The sequence below is a fragment of the Coregonus clupeaformis genome, chromosome 36, assembly GCF_020615455.1.
Source record: "Coregonus clupeaformis isolate EN_2021a chromosome 36, ASM2061545v1, whole genome shotgun sequence".
Taxonomy (NCBI): domain Eukaryota; kingdom Metazoa; phylum Chordata; class Actinopteri; order Salmoniformes; family Salmonidae; genus Coregonus; species Coregonus clupeaformis.
In genome coordinates this window covers 21474884-21494044 of record NC_059227.1, presented here as the reverse complement: position 1 = coordinate 21494044, position 19161 = coordinate 21474884, and the positions used below count along the sequence as shown (strand labels likewise).

General features: G+C 42.0%; 1 protein-coding gene across 1 annotated transcript in view; it reads right to left on the bottom strand.

Moving 5' to 3' along the window:
• The window catches only part of LOC121552268 (sorting nexin-3), a 51211-nt gene extending 32856 nt beyond the window's left edge, over window positions 1-18355 (bottom strand). The window contains exon 1 of the mRNA XM_041865044.2: window positions 18048-18355. Coding sequence (XP_041720978.1) covers window positions 18048-18209 — 162 coding nt within the window. The 5' untranslated portion in view covers window positions 18210-18355. The remainder of the gene's footprint in view (window positions 1-18047) is intronic.
• Window positions 18356-19161: the final 806 nt, after the last annotated feature.

Below are 19161 nucleotides of genomic sequence, written 5' to 3'. Positions count from 1 at the left end.
CTGTCGCTGGGCAACACGGACTTTCAACTCCCTCCAAAGATTTTCTATGGGGTTGAGATCTGGATACTGGCTAGGCCACTCCAGGATCTTGAAATGCTTCTTACGAAGCCACTCCTTCGTTGCCCGGGCGGTGTGTTTGGGATCATTGTCATGCTGAAAGACCCAGCCACGTTTCATCTTCAATGCCCTTGCTGATGGAAGGAGGTTTTCACTCAAAATCTCACGAAACATGGCCCCATTCATTCTTTCCTTTACACGGATCAGTCGTCCTGGTCCCTTTGCAGAAAAACAGCCCCAAAGCATGATGTTTCCACCCCCATGCTTCACAGTAGGTATGGTGTTCTTTGGATGCAACTCAGCATTCTTTGTCCTCCAAACATGACGAGTTGAGTTTTTACCAAAAAGTTATATTTTGGTTTCAACCCGACTATATGACATTCTCCCAATCCTCTTCTGGATCATCCAAATGCACTCTAGCAAACTTCAGACGGGCCTGGACATGTACTGGCTTAAGCAGGGGGACACGTCTCGCACTGCAGGATTTGAGTCCCTGGCGGCGTAGTGTGTTACTGATGGTAGGCTTTGTTACTTTGGTCCCAGCTCTCTGCAGGTCATTCACTAGGTCCCCCCGTGTTGTTCTGGGATTTTTGCTCACCGTTCTTGTGATCATTTTGACCCCACGGGGTGAGATCTTGCGTGGAGCTCCAGATCGAGAGAGATTATCAGTGGTCTTGTATGTCTTCCATATCCTAATAATTGCTCCCACAGTTGATTTCTTCAAACCAAGCTGCTTACCTATTGCAAATTCAGTCTTCCCAGCCTGGTGCAGGTCTACAATTTTGCTCTTTGGTCTTGGCCATAGTGGAGTTTGGAGTGTGACTGTTTGAGGTTGTGGACAGGTGTCTTTTATACTGATAACAAGTTCAAACAGGTGCCATTAATACAGGTAACGAGTGGAGGACAGAGGAGCCTCTTAAAGAAGTTGTTACAGGTCTGTGAGAGCCAGAAATCTTGCTTGTTTGTAGGTGACCAAATACTTATTTTCCACCATAATTTATAAATAAATTCATAAAAAATCCTACAATGTGATTTTCTGGAGTTTTTTTCTCAATTTGTCTGTCATAGTTGACGTGTACCTATGATGAAAATTACAGGCCTCTCTCATCTTTTTAAGTGGGAGAACTTGCACAATTGGTGGCTGACTAAATACTTTTTTCCCCCACTGTATGCATGCATGTACAGTGCTATGAAAAATTTGAATTCTCTACTTTTGCATATTTGTGATACGGAATGTTATCAGATCTTCAACCAAAACCTAATATTAGATAAAGGGAACATAAGTGGACAAATAACACAACAATTACATATTTATTTCATTTATTTCATAAACAAAGTTATGCAACACCCAATTCTCCTGTGTGAAAAAGTAATTGGCCCCTTACACTCAATAACTGGCTGCAATGACTCCAACCAAATGCTTCCTGTAGTTGTTGATCAGTCTCTCACGTTGCTGTGGAGGAATTTTGGCCCACTCTTCCATGCAGAACTGCTTTAACTCATTCACGTGTGGGTTTTCAAGCATGAACTGCTTGCTTCAAGTCCTGCCACAACATCTCAATTGGGATTAGGTCTGGACTTTGACTAGGCCATTCCAAAACTTCCAATTTGTTGCTTTTTAGCAATTTTCATGTAGACTTGATTGTGTGTTTTGGATCATTGTCTTGCTGCATGACCCAGCTGCGCTTCAGCTTCAGTTCACAGACGGATGGTCTGACATTCTCCTGTAGAATTCTCTGATACAGAGCAGAATTCATGGTTCCTTCTATTAAGGCAAGTCGTGCAGGTCCTGAGGCAGCAAAGCATCCCCAAACCATCACACCACCACCACCATGCTTGACCTTTGGTATGATGTTCTTACTGTGGAATGCAGAGTTTGGTTTTCGCCAGGCATTACTGGAACCATGTCGTCCAGAAAGTTATACTTTTGAATCATCTGTCCATAGAACGTTCTTCCAAGAGTCTTGATGATCATCCAGGTGCTTTTTGGCAAACTTGAATCAACCTTTTGGATGAGATGGGTCCCATTTTTCACAAAGGGGAATTGGGTGTTGCATAACTTTGTTTATGAAATAAATGAAATAAATATGTAATTGTTGTGTCCCGTCAGGAAGTCCAGGATCCAGTTGCAGAGGGAGGTGTTTAGTCCCAGGGTCCTTAGCTTAGTGATGAGCTTTGAGGGCACTATGGTGTTGAACACTGAGCTGTAGTCAATGAATAACATTCTCACGTAGGTGTTCCTCTTGTCCAGGAGGGAAAGGGCAGTGGAGTGCAATAGAGATGGCATCATCTGTGGATCTGTTGGGGCGGTATGCAAATTGGAGTGGGTCTAGGGTTTCTGGGATAATGGTGTTGATGTGAGCAATGACCAGCCTTTCAAAGCACTTCATGGCTACAGACGTGAGTGCTATGGGTCGGTAGTCATTTAGGCAGGTTATCTTAGTGTCCTTGGGCACGGGGACTATGGTGGTCTGCTTGAAACATGTTGGTATTACAGACTCAGTCAGGGACATGTTGTAAATGTCAGTGAAGACACTTGCCAGTTGGTCAGTGCATGCTCGGAGTACACGTCCTGGTAATCCGTCTGGCCCTGCGGCCTTGTGAATGTTGACCTGCTTAAAAGTCTTACTCACATCAGCTACGGAGAGCGTGATCACATAGTCATCCGGAACAGCTGATGCTCTCATGCATGCTTCAGTGTTGCTTGCCTCGAAGAGAGCATATAAGGGATTTAGCTCGTCTGGTAGGCTTGTGTCACTGGGCAGTTCGCGGCTGTGCTTCCCTTTGCAGTCTGTAATAGTTTTCAAGCCCTGCCACATCCGACGAGCGTCAGAGCCGGTGTAGTACGATTCAATCTTAGTTCTGTATTGACTCTTTGCCTGTTTGATCATAGCTTTCACCTGGATTCACCTGGTCAGTCTAATGTTTTGTACACCCAGTGTAAGTCAGTGCTTTCACCTGTAGCAGTTCCTATGAATTTAAGTGCTTACATACAATACATGTTCCTGAAAATCCAACCCTTTTTCTGTGCCACTGATGTATGACAATTCACATACAATATTCAGTTAAGCATCAACTTTAATACCTCTAGGGTCCTGTGGTGAAACGACTACTGTTCAAGGTATTGGGCAACAGCTTCCTTCCAGGACCTTTATCCACAAAGCGTCTCAGAGTAGGAATTGTTATCTAGGATCAGATCCCCCTTGTCAATGTAATTGTACTCCGTGTGAAGGCAAAACTGATCCTAAATCAGCACCCCTACTGTGAGATGCTTTGTGAATACAGCCCTGGTCTGTCAGCAGCATGCTGCTTTCCTCTCCACTGTAATGCAACAACAACAAAAACATGAATAAGAATTTGCCTATTCAGTCAGTAACTTATCTAACTAACGAAACACTCAGGTAAATGTGCAGAAGCCTAATCAGCCAAATGATATCAAAACAGCCTATTTGCAGTGAAATCGGGAGAGGCATTTATATTGGCAACTTTTTCAGTCACTAATGCATCAATAAACAGGCAGAGGAACGAAGTAGTTTGACAAAAAGTGTTCAATAGTAACTAGTCTAAAATATAGCTAGCAACAATATAGCTCGTTTTTAATTTTCTAAAAACCTAGCTACAATCCAATTAGCTAGCTAGCTAAGGTGAACTCACCTCAGACTGATGGTTGGTGCTAACATTAGCAAATGTTTGCTAGCTTTCCCCCAGCAGTTTCAATCTAGCAAACTAGTTAATAGCATTTTCCCAACTTCCCTCCCATCTAAAGCTGCCAGGTACATCTTGCCAGTTGATAGTAAAGCAGGACGAATGATACAGCTAGCTAGTTGCTGCGGCAATGCCAATGGCTAGCCAGGAGTTCGTCTGAAATATAGACTTACCGGTGAACAACAGCGTGCACTTCCTTCATTGCAAGTCTTTTCAACAGCTTGCTGAAATAGCTTTTGCCATAGCCAGTTGGCTTAGAATGCTAAAACGTCTCTTTTGCCAGTCAACCATTTTAAAACAACTGTTGCAGTGGCTTAAACAACGGGATGGAATGGACACTGCTAAGATTCAAAATAGCTATGTTGAAAACATCTTCACTCACTTCTTCCATGTTTACTACTTTGCTTTGACTGCTTCGCACGTGTCCACACGGATCATAAACAAATTTGCGGAAGGGAGGGATTTGACTGAGTTTCCTTTTGCGAGGGACGAGACTTTGCTTCCTTCCTTCACACAACAGAAATCACAATTTTTTAAGATTGACTGCCCCTAAAAAGCAACTAACCCTTTTGAAAAGGCCAATGGCATCGATATGAGTTAGAAACATTTATTCTAGTGTCAAAATGGACTACAAAGTGTAAATAGGATCATTTTGATCATAAAGTCAGTCTCGTCTAAAACGGAGTTTGGAACCTCAGTGCGCCACAACGAGTAAATGAAGGTTGGGTTTGGATTAAAATTATTTCAATAAATCATATCCACTTTTGCCAAGCTCCACTTGCAAATCGTCCCTCCACCCAATTTGCTTCCCTTCATTGAATGGGGCTCTGTTGTTTCATCGTCCCCAACACGTTTAAAAGGACGGCAGACTGAAAAGCCCTATACAGCCAAAGTTCTATGGTTTGCATGCCCTGCGAAAAGACCCTAGTATGCAGAATAGGTGGTTGGAGTTCGTCGGTCCCCAAGTCTGCACCAGTAATGCTAGCTTGATGTGCAACAACCGGTTGTGGTGAGTATTACCAGAGATTATGGAATATACTGACCTCTCTGGTATAACTTTGCTAATGACGTTAGAGAACGTTATTGCTGGTTATGTAGGTAGCTATCTTTTGATAAAGCGAGGCAGGCTAGCTAACGTTAGTTAGCGATGCAGGCTAGCTAACATTTTAGCTAATGTTAGCGTAGCTAGCTAGCTAACTACCTCATTGCAACTTAGTTAGGTCGTAGCTCATACAAGTTTATTGTGTATTGTCTAGATACTGCTGGTTTGTAACGCTATCATTTGGTAATGCTAGCGAGGCAGGCTAGCTAGTTAGCTACAGGCTAGCTAATGTTAGCCTACAAGTTGCATTTGCACGTTAGTTCGTAGCTCATACAAGTGTATTCTGTATTGTCTAGGCCAAAACGAAATAATGGATGCAGCTATGGTGGTAGATAACTCATGTCTGAGTCTGACTAATACAAATGGTAAGGGCATCACCGGCCTGAATCTAATCCAATCTGGAGCTATACAGTCAGTAACCGAGGTAAATGTAGTTTTATATTCGGTTCTCTCGTCAATAGCTATTGACCCAAGCATGCCATGCCTATGAAGATTAGAGGTGTGCCGAGTAGTCGGACAAACGAGTATCGTAACGGATATCGACAATTTTCTGGCTACGATTATGAGCAGAATATTTTTTGTAAATATCTGTGTGGGTGCCAGCAGGCATCTCTCTCATGTCAGTCAGTCAGTCATGCGCAAGGTTCTCCGTGGTCTAAATAACTCAATGTCTGTAAAGAGAAAGGTGGGCTGTATGTTGATCCCGCTGCTCTGATTGGATAGAGTGAAGCTGTATTTCTCCATCCACTCGCTTCATAATTTCAACCGATCACTTTTCCTTGCATGTTTTCGGTCTGCTGCCTGCTACTATGATAAATCACATGGTGAGGACATTTGCTATCAAGCTATCAATGTGCATAATATCTAAAAAGCGGGGCAAGGGTAGGGACAAAAGATAAAACGCTGATGTGCAATCTGACTGAGTGACAGAAAAAACTTAGCTGCCTGCTGCATGTTGAGGACACACAGACACACACCCCTCTGCACACTGCTCCTTATCTGCAGCTTTCTTTGCAGCGAGAACGTGCAGGTAGGTATTTTGCCAACATATACTTAGGCATATTAAAACACTTCAGTTTTTTCTGATTCACGAGTATCATCCGATCCGACTATCAACTGTCAATTTATGGCTACGATTACGAGTATGGCCATGTCGGCACACCCCTAATGAAGATGGTATATTCTGAATCATGCGAGGATGGAGAAAAATCCCCATTAATTTTTTTCAATATATACACACGTATACCATTCAAAAGTTTGGGGTCACTTAGAAATGTCCTTGTTTTCCATGAAAACATCCATGAAATTAGTTTGAATAGGAAATATAGCAAAATGATTAGAAATAATGGTTAGAAATAATGATTTTTAATTGAAATAATAATTGTGTCCTTCAAACTTTGCTTTTGTCAAATAATCCTCAATTTGCAGCCTTGCAGACCATTGGCATTCTAGATGTCAATTTGTTGAGGTAATCTGAAGAGATTTCACCCCATGCTTCCTGAAGCACCTCCCACAAGTTGGATTGGCTTGATGGGCACTTCTTACGGTCAAGCTGCTCCCACAACTGCTCAATTGGGTTGCGATCCGGTGACTGTGCTGGCCAGTCCATTATAGACAGAATACCAGCTGACTGCTTCTTCCCTAAATAGTTATTGCACAGTTTGGAGCTGTGCTTTGGGTCATTGTCCTGTTGTAGGAGGAAATTGACTCCAATCAAGCGCCGTCCACAGGGTATGGCATGGCGTTGCAAAATGGAGTGATAGCCTTCCTTCTTCAAGATCCCTTTTACCCTGTACAAATCTCCCACTTTACCACCACCAAAGCACCCCCAGAACATCACATTGCCTCCACCATGTTTGACAGATGGCATCAAGCACTCCTCCAGCATATTTTCATTTGGTCTGCGTCTCACAAATGTTCTTCTTTGTGATCCGAACGCCTCAAACTTCGATTTGTCTGTCCATAACACTTTTTTCCAATCTTCCTCTGTCCAGTGTCTGTGTTCTTTTGCCCATCTTAATCTTTTCTTTTTATTGGCCAGTCTGAGATATGGTTTTTTCTTTGCAACTCTGCCTAGAAGGTCAGCATCCCGGAGTCGCCTCTTCACTGTTGACGTTGAGACTGGTGTTGTGCGGGTACTATTTAATGAAGCTGCCAGTTGAGGACCTGTGAGGCGTCTGTTTCTCAAACTATACACTAATGTATTTGGCCTCTTGCTCAGTTGTGCACCGGGGCCTCCCACTCCTCTTTATATTCTGGTTAGAGCCAGTTTGCGCTGTTCTGTGAAGGGAGTAGTACACAGCGTTGTACGAGATCTTCAGTTTCTTGGCAATTTCAGCCTATTTTCATGTATAGGTCAAATATCATCTTACCCAGAGTTGTCCTCATAGGCCAATAGTGTCAACGGAGAGATGCATGTCCAGGCTGTCTTACGGACCCAAATATGTTTGATTTTAGAGACTGGAGAATGTTTTATATATCAATTTAGAATTAATTGATACATTATTTTGATTATTTTCATTTAAATTATATAACTATTCAAGATTGAAAGCAAAAAAATATGAAATTTAAACAACAAATAAAAGCAGTGGATTTTTGTCCATCCTCCCGATTCAGAATCTATCATTTTCATAGTCATGGCAAGCTTTGTCTGAGAGCTATTGAAGATTGAAAGCACCCAACAACAATAAAATCAGAAATAATTGTATTCATTTTTCAAACGTGGATTTTTGTCCATCCATATATCATTTTCATAGTCAGTGGCGTTTAATATTAGGGAGGACAAATGTCTTTTTTTTTATTGAGCATGGCCTTATTTCTATTACAGCATATTGGATGACTGTCATTCATATTCCATTCACCCAGCTCAATATAACATCAATTGGTTTAGGCTTCTATTGGACAAATTCAGGTAGGTTTATCCCCGTTTTGTTCCGTTTGCTTTCATTTAAAGAAAAGATTTTCAACAGAATCGGCGGAATGAATACACCCCTGTTCACCTGCACACAGTTCACTTTCATTGCAGCCACATACAAACAGCATGATCACTTTGCTTGTTGTACAATTCCTTCTCGCATCTAAGCGCACTCCTCACCTTTTCCAGTCGCTTGTGGACTTCAGAGGCACTTTCCAAGCCAAACCTTCATACCATATCCGCTAATCACTACAGACAGCCAGCCTACATCGTTGTCAATGTCACCATATTAGCTAACGTCATAGTCAACATAGCTACGAGAACTAACGTGTTAGTAAACCCGCTACAATCACGCAGTACAGTGTACAGCAAGCAGTTTAGCAGTTACACTGCATTACAATGCATCAATAAAACCGAACGCTTACCTTGACTTGGAAGAGTTCCAGTGTTGGATAGCCTTAGCCAGCTGGCCAACATAAATAGCATTCCTCTGTTTGAACTGGGTGTTTGAGTATGCTACACACCTAGCTGTATTAGCTAGCTAAGTAAGTGAAAAAATACAAAATATATATTTACGAAATTAATTTGTTCAAAACTGTTCAACTATTGTCTTTCTTTCGCTTTGAATCAACTATTCACCACACTTTATGCACTGCAGTGCTAGCTAGCTGTAGCTTATGCTTTCAGTACTAGATTAATTATCTGATCCTTTGATTGGGTGGACAACATGTCAGTTCATGCTGCAAGAGCTCTGATAGGTTGGAGGACGTCCTCTGGAAGTCGTTATACACTGAACAAAAAAATAAACGCAACAAACAAAAAAATCTGAGTTACAGTTCATATAAGGAAATCAGTCAATTGAAATAAATTCATTAGGCCCTAATCTATGGATTTCACGACTGGGAATAGATAGGCTATATGCATCTGTTGGTCAGAGATACCTGCCGATCCAGAGCATCCCAAACATGCTCAATGGGTGACATGTCTGGTGAGTATGCAGGCCATTAAAGAACTGGGACATTTTCAGCTTCCAGGAATTGTGTACAGATCATTGCGACATGGGGCCGTGCATTATCATGCGTTAACATGAGGTAATGGCGGCTGATGAATTGCATGACAATGGGCCTCAGGATTTCGTCACGGTATCTCTGTGCATTCAAATTGCAACTGTGTTCGTTGTCCGTAGCTTATGCCTGCCAATACCATTGCCCCATGATGGCGGTGGGGTTCTCTGTTCACAACGCTGACATCAGCAAACCGCTCGCCCACAAGACACCTGTCTGCCATCTGCCCGGTACAGTTGAAACCAAGATTCATCCATGCAGAGTACACTTCTCCAGCGTGCCAATGGCCATCGAAGGTAAGCATTTGCCCACTGAAGTCGGTTACAACGCCAAACTGTAGTCAGGTCAAGACCCTGGTGAGGACGACGAGCACGCAGATGAGCTTCCCTGAGACAGTTTCTGACAGTTTGTACAGAAATTATTTGGTTGTGTAATCCCACAGTTTTATCAGCTGTCCGGGTGGCTGGCCTCAGACGATCCCACAGGTGAAGAAGCCGGATGTGGAGGTCCTGGGTTGGCGTGGTTACACGTGGTCTGCGGTTGTGAGGCCGGTTGGACGTACTGCCAAATTCTCTAAAACGGCATTGGAGGCCAATTGCACGTTCCTCAGAACTTGAGACATCTGTGACATTGTTTTGTGTGACAAAACTGCACATTTTAGAGTGGCCTTTTATTGTCCCCAACACAAGGTGCAACTGTGTAATGATCATGCTGTTTAATCAGCTTCTTGATATGCCACACCTGTCAGGTGGATGGATTATCTTGGCAAAGGAGAATTGCTCACAGGGATGTAAAGAAATGTGTACCCAACATTTGAGAGAAATAAGGTTTGTGTGTACCGTATTTTCCGCACTATAAGGCGCACCGGATTATAAGGCGCACCTTCAATGAATGGCCTATTTTAGAACTGTTTTCATATATAGGGCGCACCGGATTATAAGGCGCATAGAATAGAAGATACTGTAGTCAAACGAATTGACTGGGGTTGCGTTATGCATCCACTAGATGGAGCTGTGCTAAAAGGAATGTCAACAAAACAGTCAGATAAAGTCAAACTTTATTAAGCGTTCTGACAACTCCGTTCACTCCCATGGTAATGTTGTTCAAACGTTAATGTGCATATTAACAATATCTCCCAGCCTTGCTCACTCTTCTCCCAAACGTGGAGGGGAACCTTTCCCTGATTCAGTAAACACGTAGTAAAAGAAACAGTCTGATACCACTAAATCAAACGTTAGTGCATAACTCAACATTGTTCAGTTACATATAACACGTAAAGCTCACTTTTTCAGTTCATTCCCCATCCACGAACCCCTCGAATTCTTCTTCTTCAGTGTCCGAATTGAACAGTTGGGTGACTACGGCATCCAACCTGCCCGGCTCCCTCTCGTCATTATCCGAGTCAGTGTCGCTGCTGTTGCCTGACAGTTCAGAGATTATTCCTGCCTTCGTGAAAGCTTTGACCACAGTTGAGACCGATATATCAGCCCAGGCATCCACGATCCATTGGCAGATAGTGGCGTAAGTCGCCCGGCGCTGTCTCCCCGTCTTGGTGAACGTGTGTTCGCCTTCTGTCATCCACTGCTCCCACACAGCTCGCAGTCTAGCTTTGAACGCCCTGTTGACACCAATATCTAGCGGCTGGAGTTCTTTAGTTAATCCACCCGGAATGACGGCAAGCTCCGAATTAGTTTGCTTCACTTGTTTTTTTGACAGCATCGGTGATATGGGCGCGCATTGAGTCGTAGATCAATAGGGACGGAGCTGTGTGGAAAAAGCCACCCGGTCTCTTGACGTAAATTTCTCTCAGCCACTCACTCATCTTTTCCTCATCCATCCATCCCTTCGGGCTAGCTTTGATGACGACGCCGGCTGGAAAGTTCTCTTTTGGCAAGGTCTTCCTCTTGAAAATAATCATGGGTGGAAGTTTCTGGCCATTAGCCTGGCAGGCGAGAACTACAGTGAAGGATGACTTCTCATTCCCTGTGGTACGTACAGACACCGTACTGGTCCCCGTTTTCTCCACAGTGCGGTTCACGGGAATATCAAAGGTGAGTGGAACCTCGTCCATGTTGGTGATGTGCTCTGGCCGGATCTTCTTTTCAGTGATCTTCTTTTGCAGTATGCGCGGAAAGTGACCAGCTTTTCTTGGTAATCTTTTGGCAGTTGCTGCGAGACGGTAGTTCGTGTGCGGATGGAGAGATTACGTCTTTTCATAAAACGAAAGCACCAAGAAGGACCGCCTCGAAATTCATCTATTGTCATGTCCCGTGCTAGCGCTGTTGCCTTCATTCGAATAGTGACTGTAGAGACGCTTCTACTTGCTGCTCTCTGTTCAACAACCCACTGTTCGAGTTTGTCCTCTAACTGTGGCCATCTCGCTTTGTTCCCGCGGAAACTCTGTTTAGTCTTCTTTACTTGGCGCAGGTCATCTTCTTGCTTCCTCCACTTCCGTACCATTGATTCATTAATGTTGAATTCTCTCGCTGCTGCTCTATTCCCATATTCTACTGCATGACCGACAGCCTTGAGCTTGAACTCTGCGTCGTAAGCGTGTCTCTTGAAAGGTGCCATTTTGGGGTCTTTATACACACACAAGTGGTGTGGGACTGTGAGTAAGCACAATACCGGTGTGTACTGGCTACCGTAATGCTGCAAGTGGTGCGGCTTTGTAGTTTACCAGTCGTACTGAAACATTTCATTATTATTGAATTGTTTTTATTGGTTTTTCATACTGAAACATTTTGACAGAGCACCTTGAGCACCGTGTACAACCAGTATGGATCAACCAATTAACCAATTGATCCATATATAAGGCGCTCCGGATTATAAGGCGCACTGTCGTTTTTTGAGAAAATTAAAGGCTTTTAAGTGCGCCTTATAGTGCGGAAAATACGGTATATGGAACATTTCTGGGATCTTTTATTTCAGCTCATGAAACATTGGACCAACACTTTACATTTTTGTTCAGTATAATTACTGTGTAAGTCTATGGAAGGGGGTGAGAGCCATGAGTCTCCTAGGTTTTTGTATTTAAGTCAAATGTACCCAGAGGAGGACGGAAAATAGCTGTCCTCCGGCTATACCATGGTGTTATCCCAAAGAGTGCTGTTGAGGCTACTGCAGACCTTCATTGCAAAACAGTAGGTTTAAAACAGTTATTTGGAGACGTGAATATATTCAGTATAGTTTTATCTAAAAAGGATAACTTTAATGTTTCACTATATTTATTTTTCTGAAAATCACTGAGTAGGATGGTCCTCCCCTTCCTGCTCTGAGGAGCCTCCGCTGTAGTCATGGCACACTTTTTGTAAGAGCTATTGAAGACTGAAAACCGGAAGAAAATAAACTACAATCAAAAATCCCACCCCCAAAAAGCAGTGGATTTTTGTCCATCCTGCCCTGATTCAGAATATGTCATTATCACAAGCTATGTTTCCATCCAATTGGCGACAGAGTTTCATGTGAATATTCTAAAATCTGCATAAAAACAATATGCACTTTGTCCCACCAGAGATGTGTTTCCATCAAATTGACTTGTTGGGGATAAAAGGCTGTGCGTGATGACGCAGTGCACATAAAAATACCTTTTGTGGTAAAATTCCCATATACCAAATAAAACATACAAGTTAAATGGGTTTCAATCGCATTTTCAACTAATGCTTTTCTCACAAAAAAAGTGTGTTACATAGCGAGTGTGCCCACGCTGGTAATGACACGTACACTCTAGTCTAGCCAACAGTTGGCAGATACAGTGCAGGTAGGCCTATAGCCTACATGATGAGATTATTACGGACAAAAATGCAAGTTTATTTTTATTTGTCAAACGGCAGCCAAGCATCGATTATCATGTCACCAGAATAAGACCCTCAATATTTATTGGAAAGGAGCATCTCAAGCTCATTACCTTGCACTTTCACCACCCTGTGAAGTTGATCATAATTGATTTCATCTGTAGCCTAGTCGTAGTGGGAGGACCACACAACATGTCATCACGTGACTCCAAGTTTACTTCGATATGATGGTTATTATATCAATATTTGCACATAAAAGCGTTTCCACCGACATTTCTCGCATTATTAATTTTACCGACACAAAAAGATCCCACCTTGTCTAGTGTATTTTGTTTTGTCGACATTTGGAAAGTTTACCGACAAATGTTCTGTTTCCATCAGGCCTGTCATTAATATTTTTATCTGACATGTACTTTACCTGCATAAAAAAGTTGAATGGAAACCTGGTTACAGTCATTGCACGCTTTGTGTAAGAGCTACTGAAGATTGAAATCCGAAATCTTATTTACTTATTCTTTTTTTGTTCTCCATCCACCCGATTCAGAATATACCATCTTCATAGTCATGGCATGCTTGGTTCAATATCTATTGACAAGAGAAAACCGAATATCCACCGAATATTCAATATGTTTTTTTTTTTTTTTTTTTAGCTTTTAGCAGGATGGATTAAGTCAAGTTCGAGAGTGCCACATCCCTAACCCCCTTGCACCCTTCTTACCTAGCACTCCCTTTTAAAAATACAAAGTATGAAAAATGGCAAAACAATACCATCTCATCGCATCTTATTCCAAAAGGGAAAGAGAGGGGGGAACAATGGCGTTGGGTCTGTCGGTCTCTCTCTATCGTTTTCTCTGTGCACGCTCACTTTCTCTCTCTCGCCCCTACAGCCTTCCCTCTCTCCTCTCCGACTCGCCTAGCTGGCAGAAAGCTGCTTTGTTGCCATAGTATCAACTCCCACTTTTGATACTGTCATTTCAAGTAGGACATGGTAGCCTTGATACATTATGTTCCCATTTCCATTAAAATAGTTGTCAGAGAGGATGCTGTAGAGTTTGGATTACAGTTGACAAGGCCTGACAACCCCCCGCACCCCCACCTATTTTATTAATGACCAAAAAGGTTCCCAGAAAGAAAGAAAGAAAGAAAGAAAGAAAGAAAGAAAGAAAGAAAGAAAGAAAGAAAGAAAGAAAGAAAGAAAGAAAGAAAGAAAGAAAGAAAGAAAGAAAGAAAGAAAGAAAGAAAGAAAGAAAGAAAGAAAGAAAGAAAGAAAGAAAGAAAGAAAGAAAGAAAGAAAGAAAGAAAGAAAGAAAGAAAGAAAGAAAGAAAGAAAGAAAGAAAGAAAGAAAGAAAGAAAGAAAGAAAGAAAGAAAGAAAGAGAAAGAAAGAAAGAAGAAAGAAAGAAAGAAAGAAAGAAAGAAAGAAAGAAAGAAAGAAAGAAAGAAAGAAAGAAAGAAAGAAAGAAAGAAAGAAAGAAAGAAAGAAAGAAAGAAAGAAAGAAAGAAAGAAAGAAAGAAAGAAAGAAAGAAAGAAAGAAAGAAAGAAAGAAGAAAGAAAGAAAGAAAGAAAGAAAGAAAGAAAGAAAGAAAGAAAGAAAGAAAGAAAGAAAGAAAGAAAGAAAGAAAGAAAGAAAGAAAGAAAGAAAGAAAGAAAGAAAGAAAGAAAGAAAGAAAGAAAGAAAGAAAGAAAGAAAGAAAGAAAGAAAGAAAGAAAGAAAGAAAGAAAGAAAGAAAGAAAGAAAGAAAGAAAGAAAGAAAGAAAGAAAGAAAGAAAGAAAGAAAGAAAGAAAGAAAGAAAGAAAGAAAGAAAGAAAGAAAGAAAGAAAGAAAGAAAGAAAGAAAGAAAGAAAGAAGCAAGCTATGGGAGTGGAGAGGTGGAGGACACGAGAGAGAGCTGTAAGAGTCCTTTTTATATGCTCCAGTCTGTCCATAAATAAAGTGAGATCCCAAAGTCCATTTTCTCCAGTGTGTGCTCTCTGAAGGGGGAGATGGAGGCTACCAAAGGCAAGGTCTAATGTTGGTGGCAAAGCTTCCACCCCCCTCCCCTGTTTGTTGAGTTAAAAAACAAATACACTACTCTGCTGAGAGAGATAGAGATGGAGAAAAGTCATTTCACCCTCACATCAAACTGAAAACCATTTGAGAGACATCAGGACTATGTTGCATCTCCTCAGCATTCAATACCATTTTTTATTTTTTAAATACCCACAACTAAAGCCTGTGGATGAACTAACTGAAAAGCGAACTAAAATTAGGCGCTCCAACCTGTTGTCCACAAATGTAGGCCTATAACCAATAGCCTTCTATTCTCAGGGGGCTTATTTAAACGGCATATTATAGGCAGAAGGCACACTTAAAATATAACAAATGAAAAGACCAAAGGCAACATTCCATTGTTTTTTGCAACACCATATTTCTCAGGTTTACAAGTCTGCACATGTGAATTCTAGGTTAACTTGAGGACATGACACTGGTTTTAGCAGAGAAACTGTCACCATCTGCACAACGCAGTTTCTGATATTCAATCGATAGGCCTAAACGACCACTGACTGACCACACACGCTCTCACCGTGGCTTTTGTCATGTGACCATAATAAGTCACCTTTCATCATGAAATGCGCCACGTGAGTGACCATAAAATGACCACTGCACTGACCATGAAAAAAATGTCATATGACTATATCAGCGAATACCGTAATGACAATAAATGTATACTACCAAACCAAGACATTGCATGATTGTTATTTAGGCTACAGTAGGCATACTACTTGTTTAAAGAGTTGTGCAACAGTTACTGAAGTTGGGAGAAAGTATAGGCGCTAGCCTATAGGCATTGCAGGGAAGAGTTGACCTGCCTGACCCCCGACTCTGCTGCTGCAGGTACAGCACACATTTCACCTGTTAAAAGGTCAGGTGTCATATCAGTAGACTTTAAAGAGTCATCGTGGGCCAAGGTGACTATTCTCTCAACTGGGATGGGTGGGCGAGGGACGTTGGAGACGGAGGGATATGGTAGATGAAGAGCAAGGCAGTGCCTTTGTGGTCTCCCAGGGGGGGCCTTCCCCTACCCACCGGCCTGATCCATTCTTCTCCCCCTCAATGAGGGGATTAAGAAGACTCTCTCAGTACGGCCGTATTGGGGGAGGTTGATTTGGGACGGATGAATGGGACCGGGAAAGAGGAGACGGGGGGCTGATCAACTAATATTTTATGGCATAATTACAGAAAAACAAAAATCTAAATCAGTTCCAAATATTATAGCTAAGTGGTGAGGGAACCTGAAACACTAACTCTGCAAAGCATTCCAAGCTGGTCAAGGTACCAGGCAGGCCTTTCGCTATAGCTGAAACGCCTTTAGAATCGGGAGTAAAGTTTCTAAAGAAAGGGAAAAGAAAGGAATGAGGAGAGAAGCGAAGCAAAGTTGAGGCCACGTTTGTTGAGAAGTGAGGGATGTTCCTCTTATTCCAGGCTCTTATGCAAAGCAGGGTCAAGGAGGGCTACGAGGCGCACAATAATGCTGATTACACGCATATGCTCATTACTGCACGCTAATCAAGTACAGTAGCCTTATATTCAGCTCTAATGCCTAGACTGGCTTCTCTTGCTCTGGCTTCTTTAGGTAGGGAAAAGCTATAAATACTATAGGACTGCTAGGCGCTAAACCACCACGCTACTGATAACCACGGGGGACGTCAGTCAAGGCTTCAGACAGACACAGAGGCAAACAACAACAGAGAGACAGCCCAGACAATCAGACAGGGTTGATGGTCGTACGGTGATAACATGCTTAGCTCTTGATGTACTGCTTCAAATGCAATAAATCTGGTCATTTGACATTTGTTTTGTATTTTCTGCACATTGTGTAGGTGGCGGAAAGAGTCGTGTGAAACATATAGCATAAAAGCAGAGGATGAAAAACAGAGTATTCTCAAAAAAAGTGTTGTTGCGTTGGTAACCATATTCAGTTGGTTTGCTTTAGTTTTCATAAAAACATGAGAACAAGCACCAGACATGTAAATAAATATATTTCTTTAAATTGTGTTATACCCCATGCATTATGTCTGTCCTCATCTTAATTGTCATGATGATACTTTTAGTAACTTTGTTTTCTTTACAAGCACTCAAGAGCACCTTAAGCTGATTTGAGGGTTCAACAGTTGATGAAGAGTGACTTTCATAGTGCAGTTTATAAAACATGGATGAAACCAAAGGTGAATCTCAAAAATCCATCTTCGATTCCAATCCAACTGTCCTTTCCCCACCAGAGGGAAGCAAGGAGAGAATTGGAGGACCCAATGTCTGGCTTTGTGAGGACATGCATTTTGTCCTGTTTAACCCCCCAGCCCATCCTCTCCTCAGCAGAGCAGGAAGGAAATGCATGGGGTGAGTGAGTGGTCTGTGGGGCTCGCTGATGCTGAGCCTGCTCAACATCCTGCCTTCCTTCCAGAGAAGCTGACCAGTACAGTTTCAATACATCAACGTGACATAGAACTGAACTTTACACAGTGCCCCTTCACTGGAATAGTATTACTCTGACTAAGAGGGGGAGGGACAAACACTGGGGTAATCTGTATTGCTCAATATCTGAGTTGGGGCATAAGAGAGCAGACATTTCTTTACTGAGTGAGGGAGCTGGTCTCTGAGCTCTGGCTCTGTTTCTAGGTAGAGATTTGGAATTAAAGTCTAATTTACTGTGTTTAAATACGCCCTTGTCAAGCTCTTTACTTTTGTTGGGGTGTGTGTGACAAATACCATTATCTACCCTTTACACCCGATGACAGGGGTGTGGCTGGAACAAAACAAGCGTTTGTTAACGGTTCGTAGGACAGTTACTTTGGTAAATATAGCCTAGCAAGTAGATAATACAAATTAGCTACTGTAGCTAACTACATGGCTCCCTGAAGTTTTAACATAGAGCTCTTGCAAACAAAACAAGTTCCCTACCTTCAACAACATTTTTGTAACTTGCCATTGACGTCACATTCCTTAAGTAAGAGAACATCTAGCTAGCTAGCTAACAATTAGCAAGCAAGTTGGCTAGGCTATGGACAATAACTGGAGGCCCATGCAATGATACAATGCATCAATACTTTGACAACCTCACCAGATTTAGTTTATTTGTTTTAATACACATCTGATTTGGTAAAATGTCACTATAACGACGCGTTAGTTTATTTCAACTAAACCCACCAGGTAGTTGGCTAACTATTATGCTAACGTTAGCTAGTTACCCCGTGTCTAAAAGCTGGTTGGCTAACTAGCTGTTAGTTAGCTACTGTAACTGATTTGACAGCTTGAATATTATTAACATCTGACTGGTACACATCTCTTAGTGTGACCCTCGCTAAACTCAATTCCCTTTATCAAGATGACCAGGTTCATTGCCCTAAAGAGCAAGCTAGTTGGTCTGCTCACCTTCAGTCTGATTTCATAAGTGGTAAACCTGGTCCTGCCGACACCGACCGTCTCAGGGTTGCTCACGTCAATCTCTAGAAAGTTACTAGGTGGTCCATACGCGTCGTTCAAGTTCTGTGGCTTGGAGAATAGCCTCCTTGTATCAGCTATGGTATCAGCCATTTCTCCCCCACTAGCTAGCTAAGTTAGCCTCAATCGTTTCGCGTTGCGCGCTCCACTTCCGATCAGCTGAAATGCAGCTGACGCTTGGCAGCTTCCTTGTGTTTTGTTTACAACCGATGTCTCAACGCATTTGAATTTTCTTGGTTGATAATTGTACTATCTCAAATATTGACCAATCAGAGTTATATGCGCTGTGTCAAGTGTTGCATTTCATTCCCCACAAACTAAATAAAAAACCCACATACGTATACCAAAATACACTTTACAGAAGACATATTACATGTAAACCCTTTTGATGGGCATTATAACTCGTCCATAATGTAGTTTATTACAAAGAAAATGACTTGCGTTATTTCTTCTTCTTTGGTATAATGGCGTTCGCAACAATTATATGTGCATTCCGCCACCTACTGTACAGGTGGATAAAAAGGATCTAAAAAAGGAAAAAAAACACATTCAAAAACTTCCATACAAATTATCAGTAACGAAATGTTAATTAAACTAAATCAGCCTGCTTTTCTGTTTTAATCAGGTCCCTACACAGGCTCAGAAGGATCCTGTGATGGCGGGACGTTTCCAGGCGACAGTAGTCCTTGCAGTGCTTCTGCTGTTAGGTCTTGGAGGCCCAAAAACTGAAGATATAATGATGTCCAGCTTCTTGGACTTCTTGGACACTTGTGCAGTACAATTAATAACTGTGGCTATAAAAGCTACAAAATCCACCTTTTCCACAATAAGTGTATCCAGATTACTTGATTGAAGTATAACATTTGCAACTGGTTGTGGTGCATCCACCGCCATATCTTCTTCAGAAATGTGGCCTCTTGTCCCTTCAATGCTCTTCACCGCGTCCACATAGGAGATTTGCTGTACAGCCCTGATACTTGACACCTCAACCTCTTTCACCCTAACAGGGCGCTCAGGGAATTCGGAAATATGATCCCCACCACAG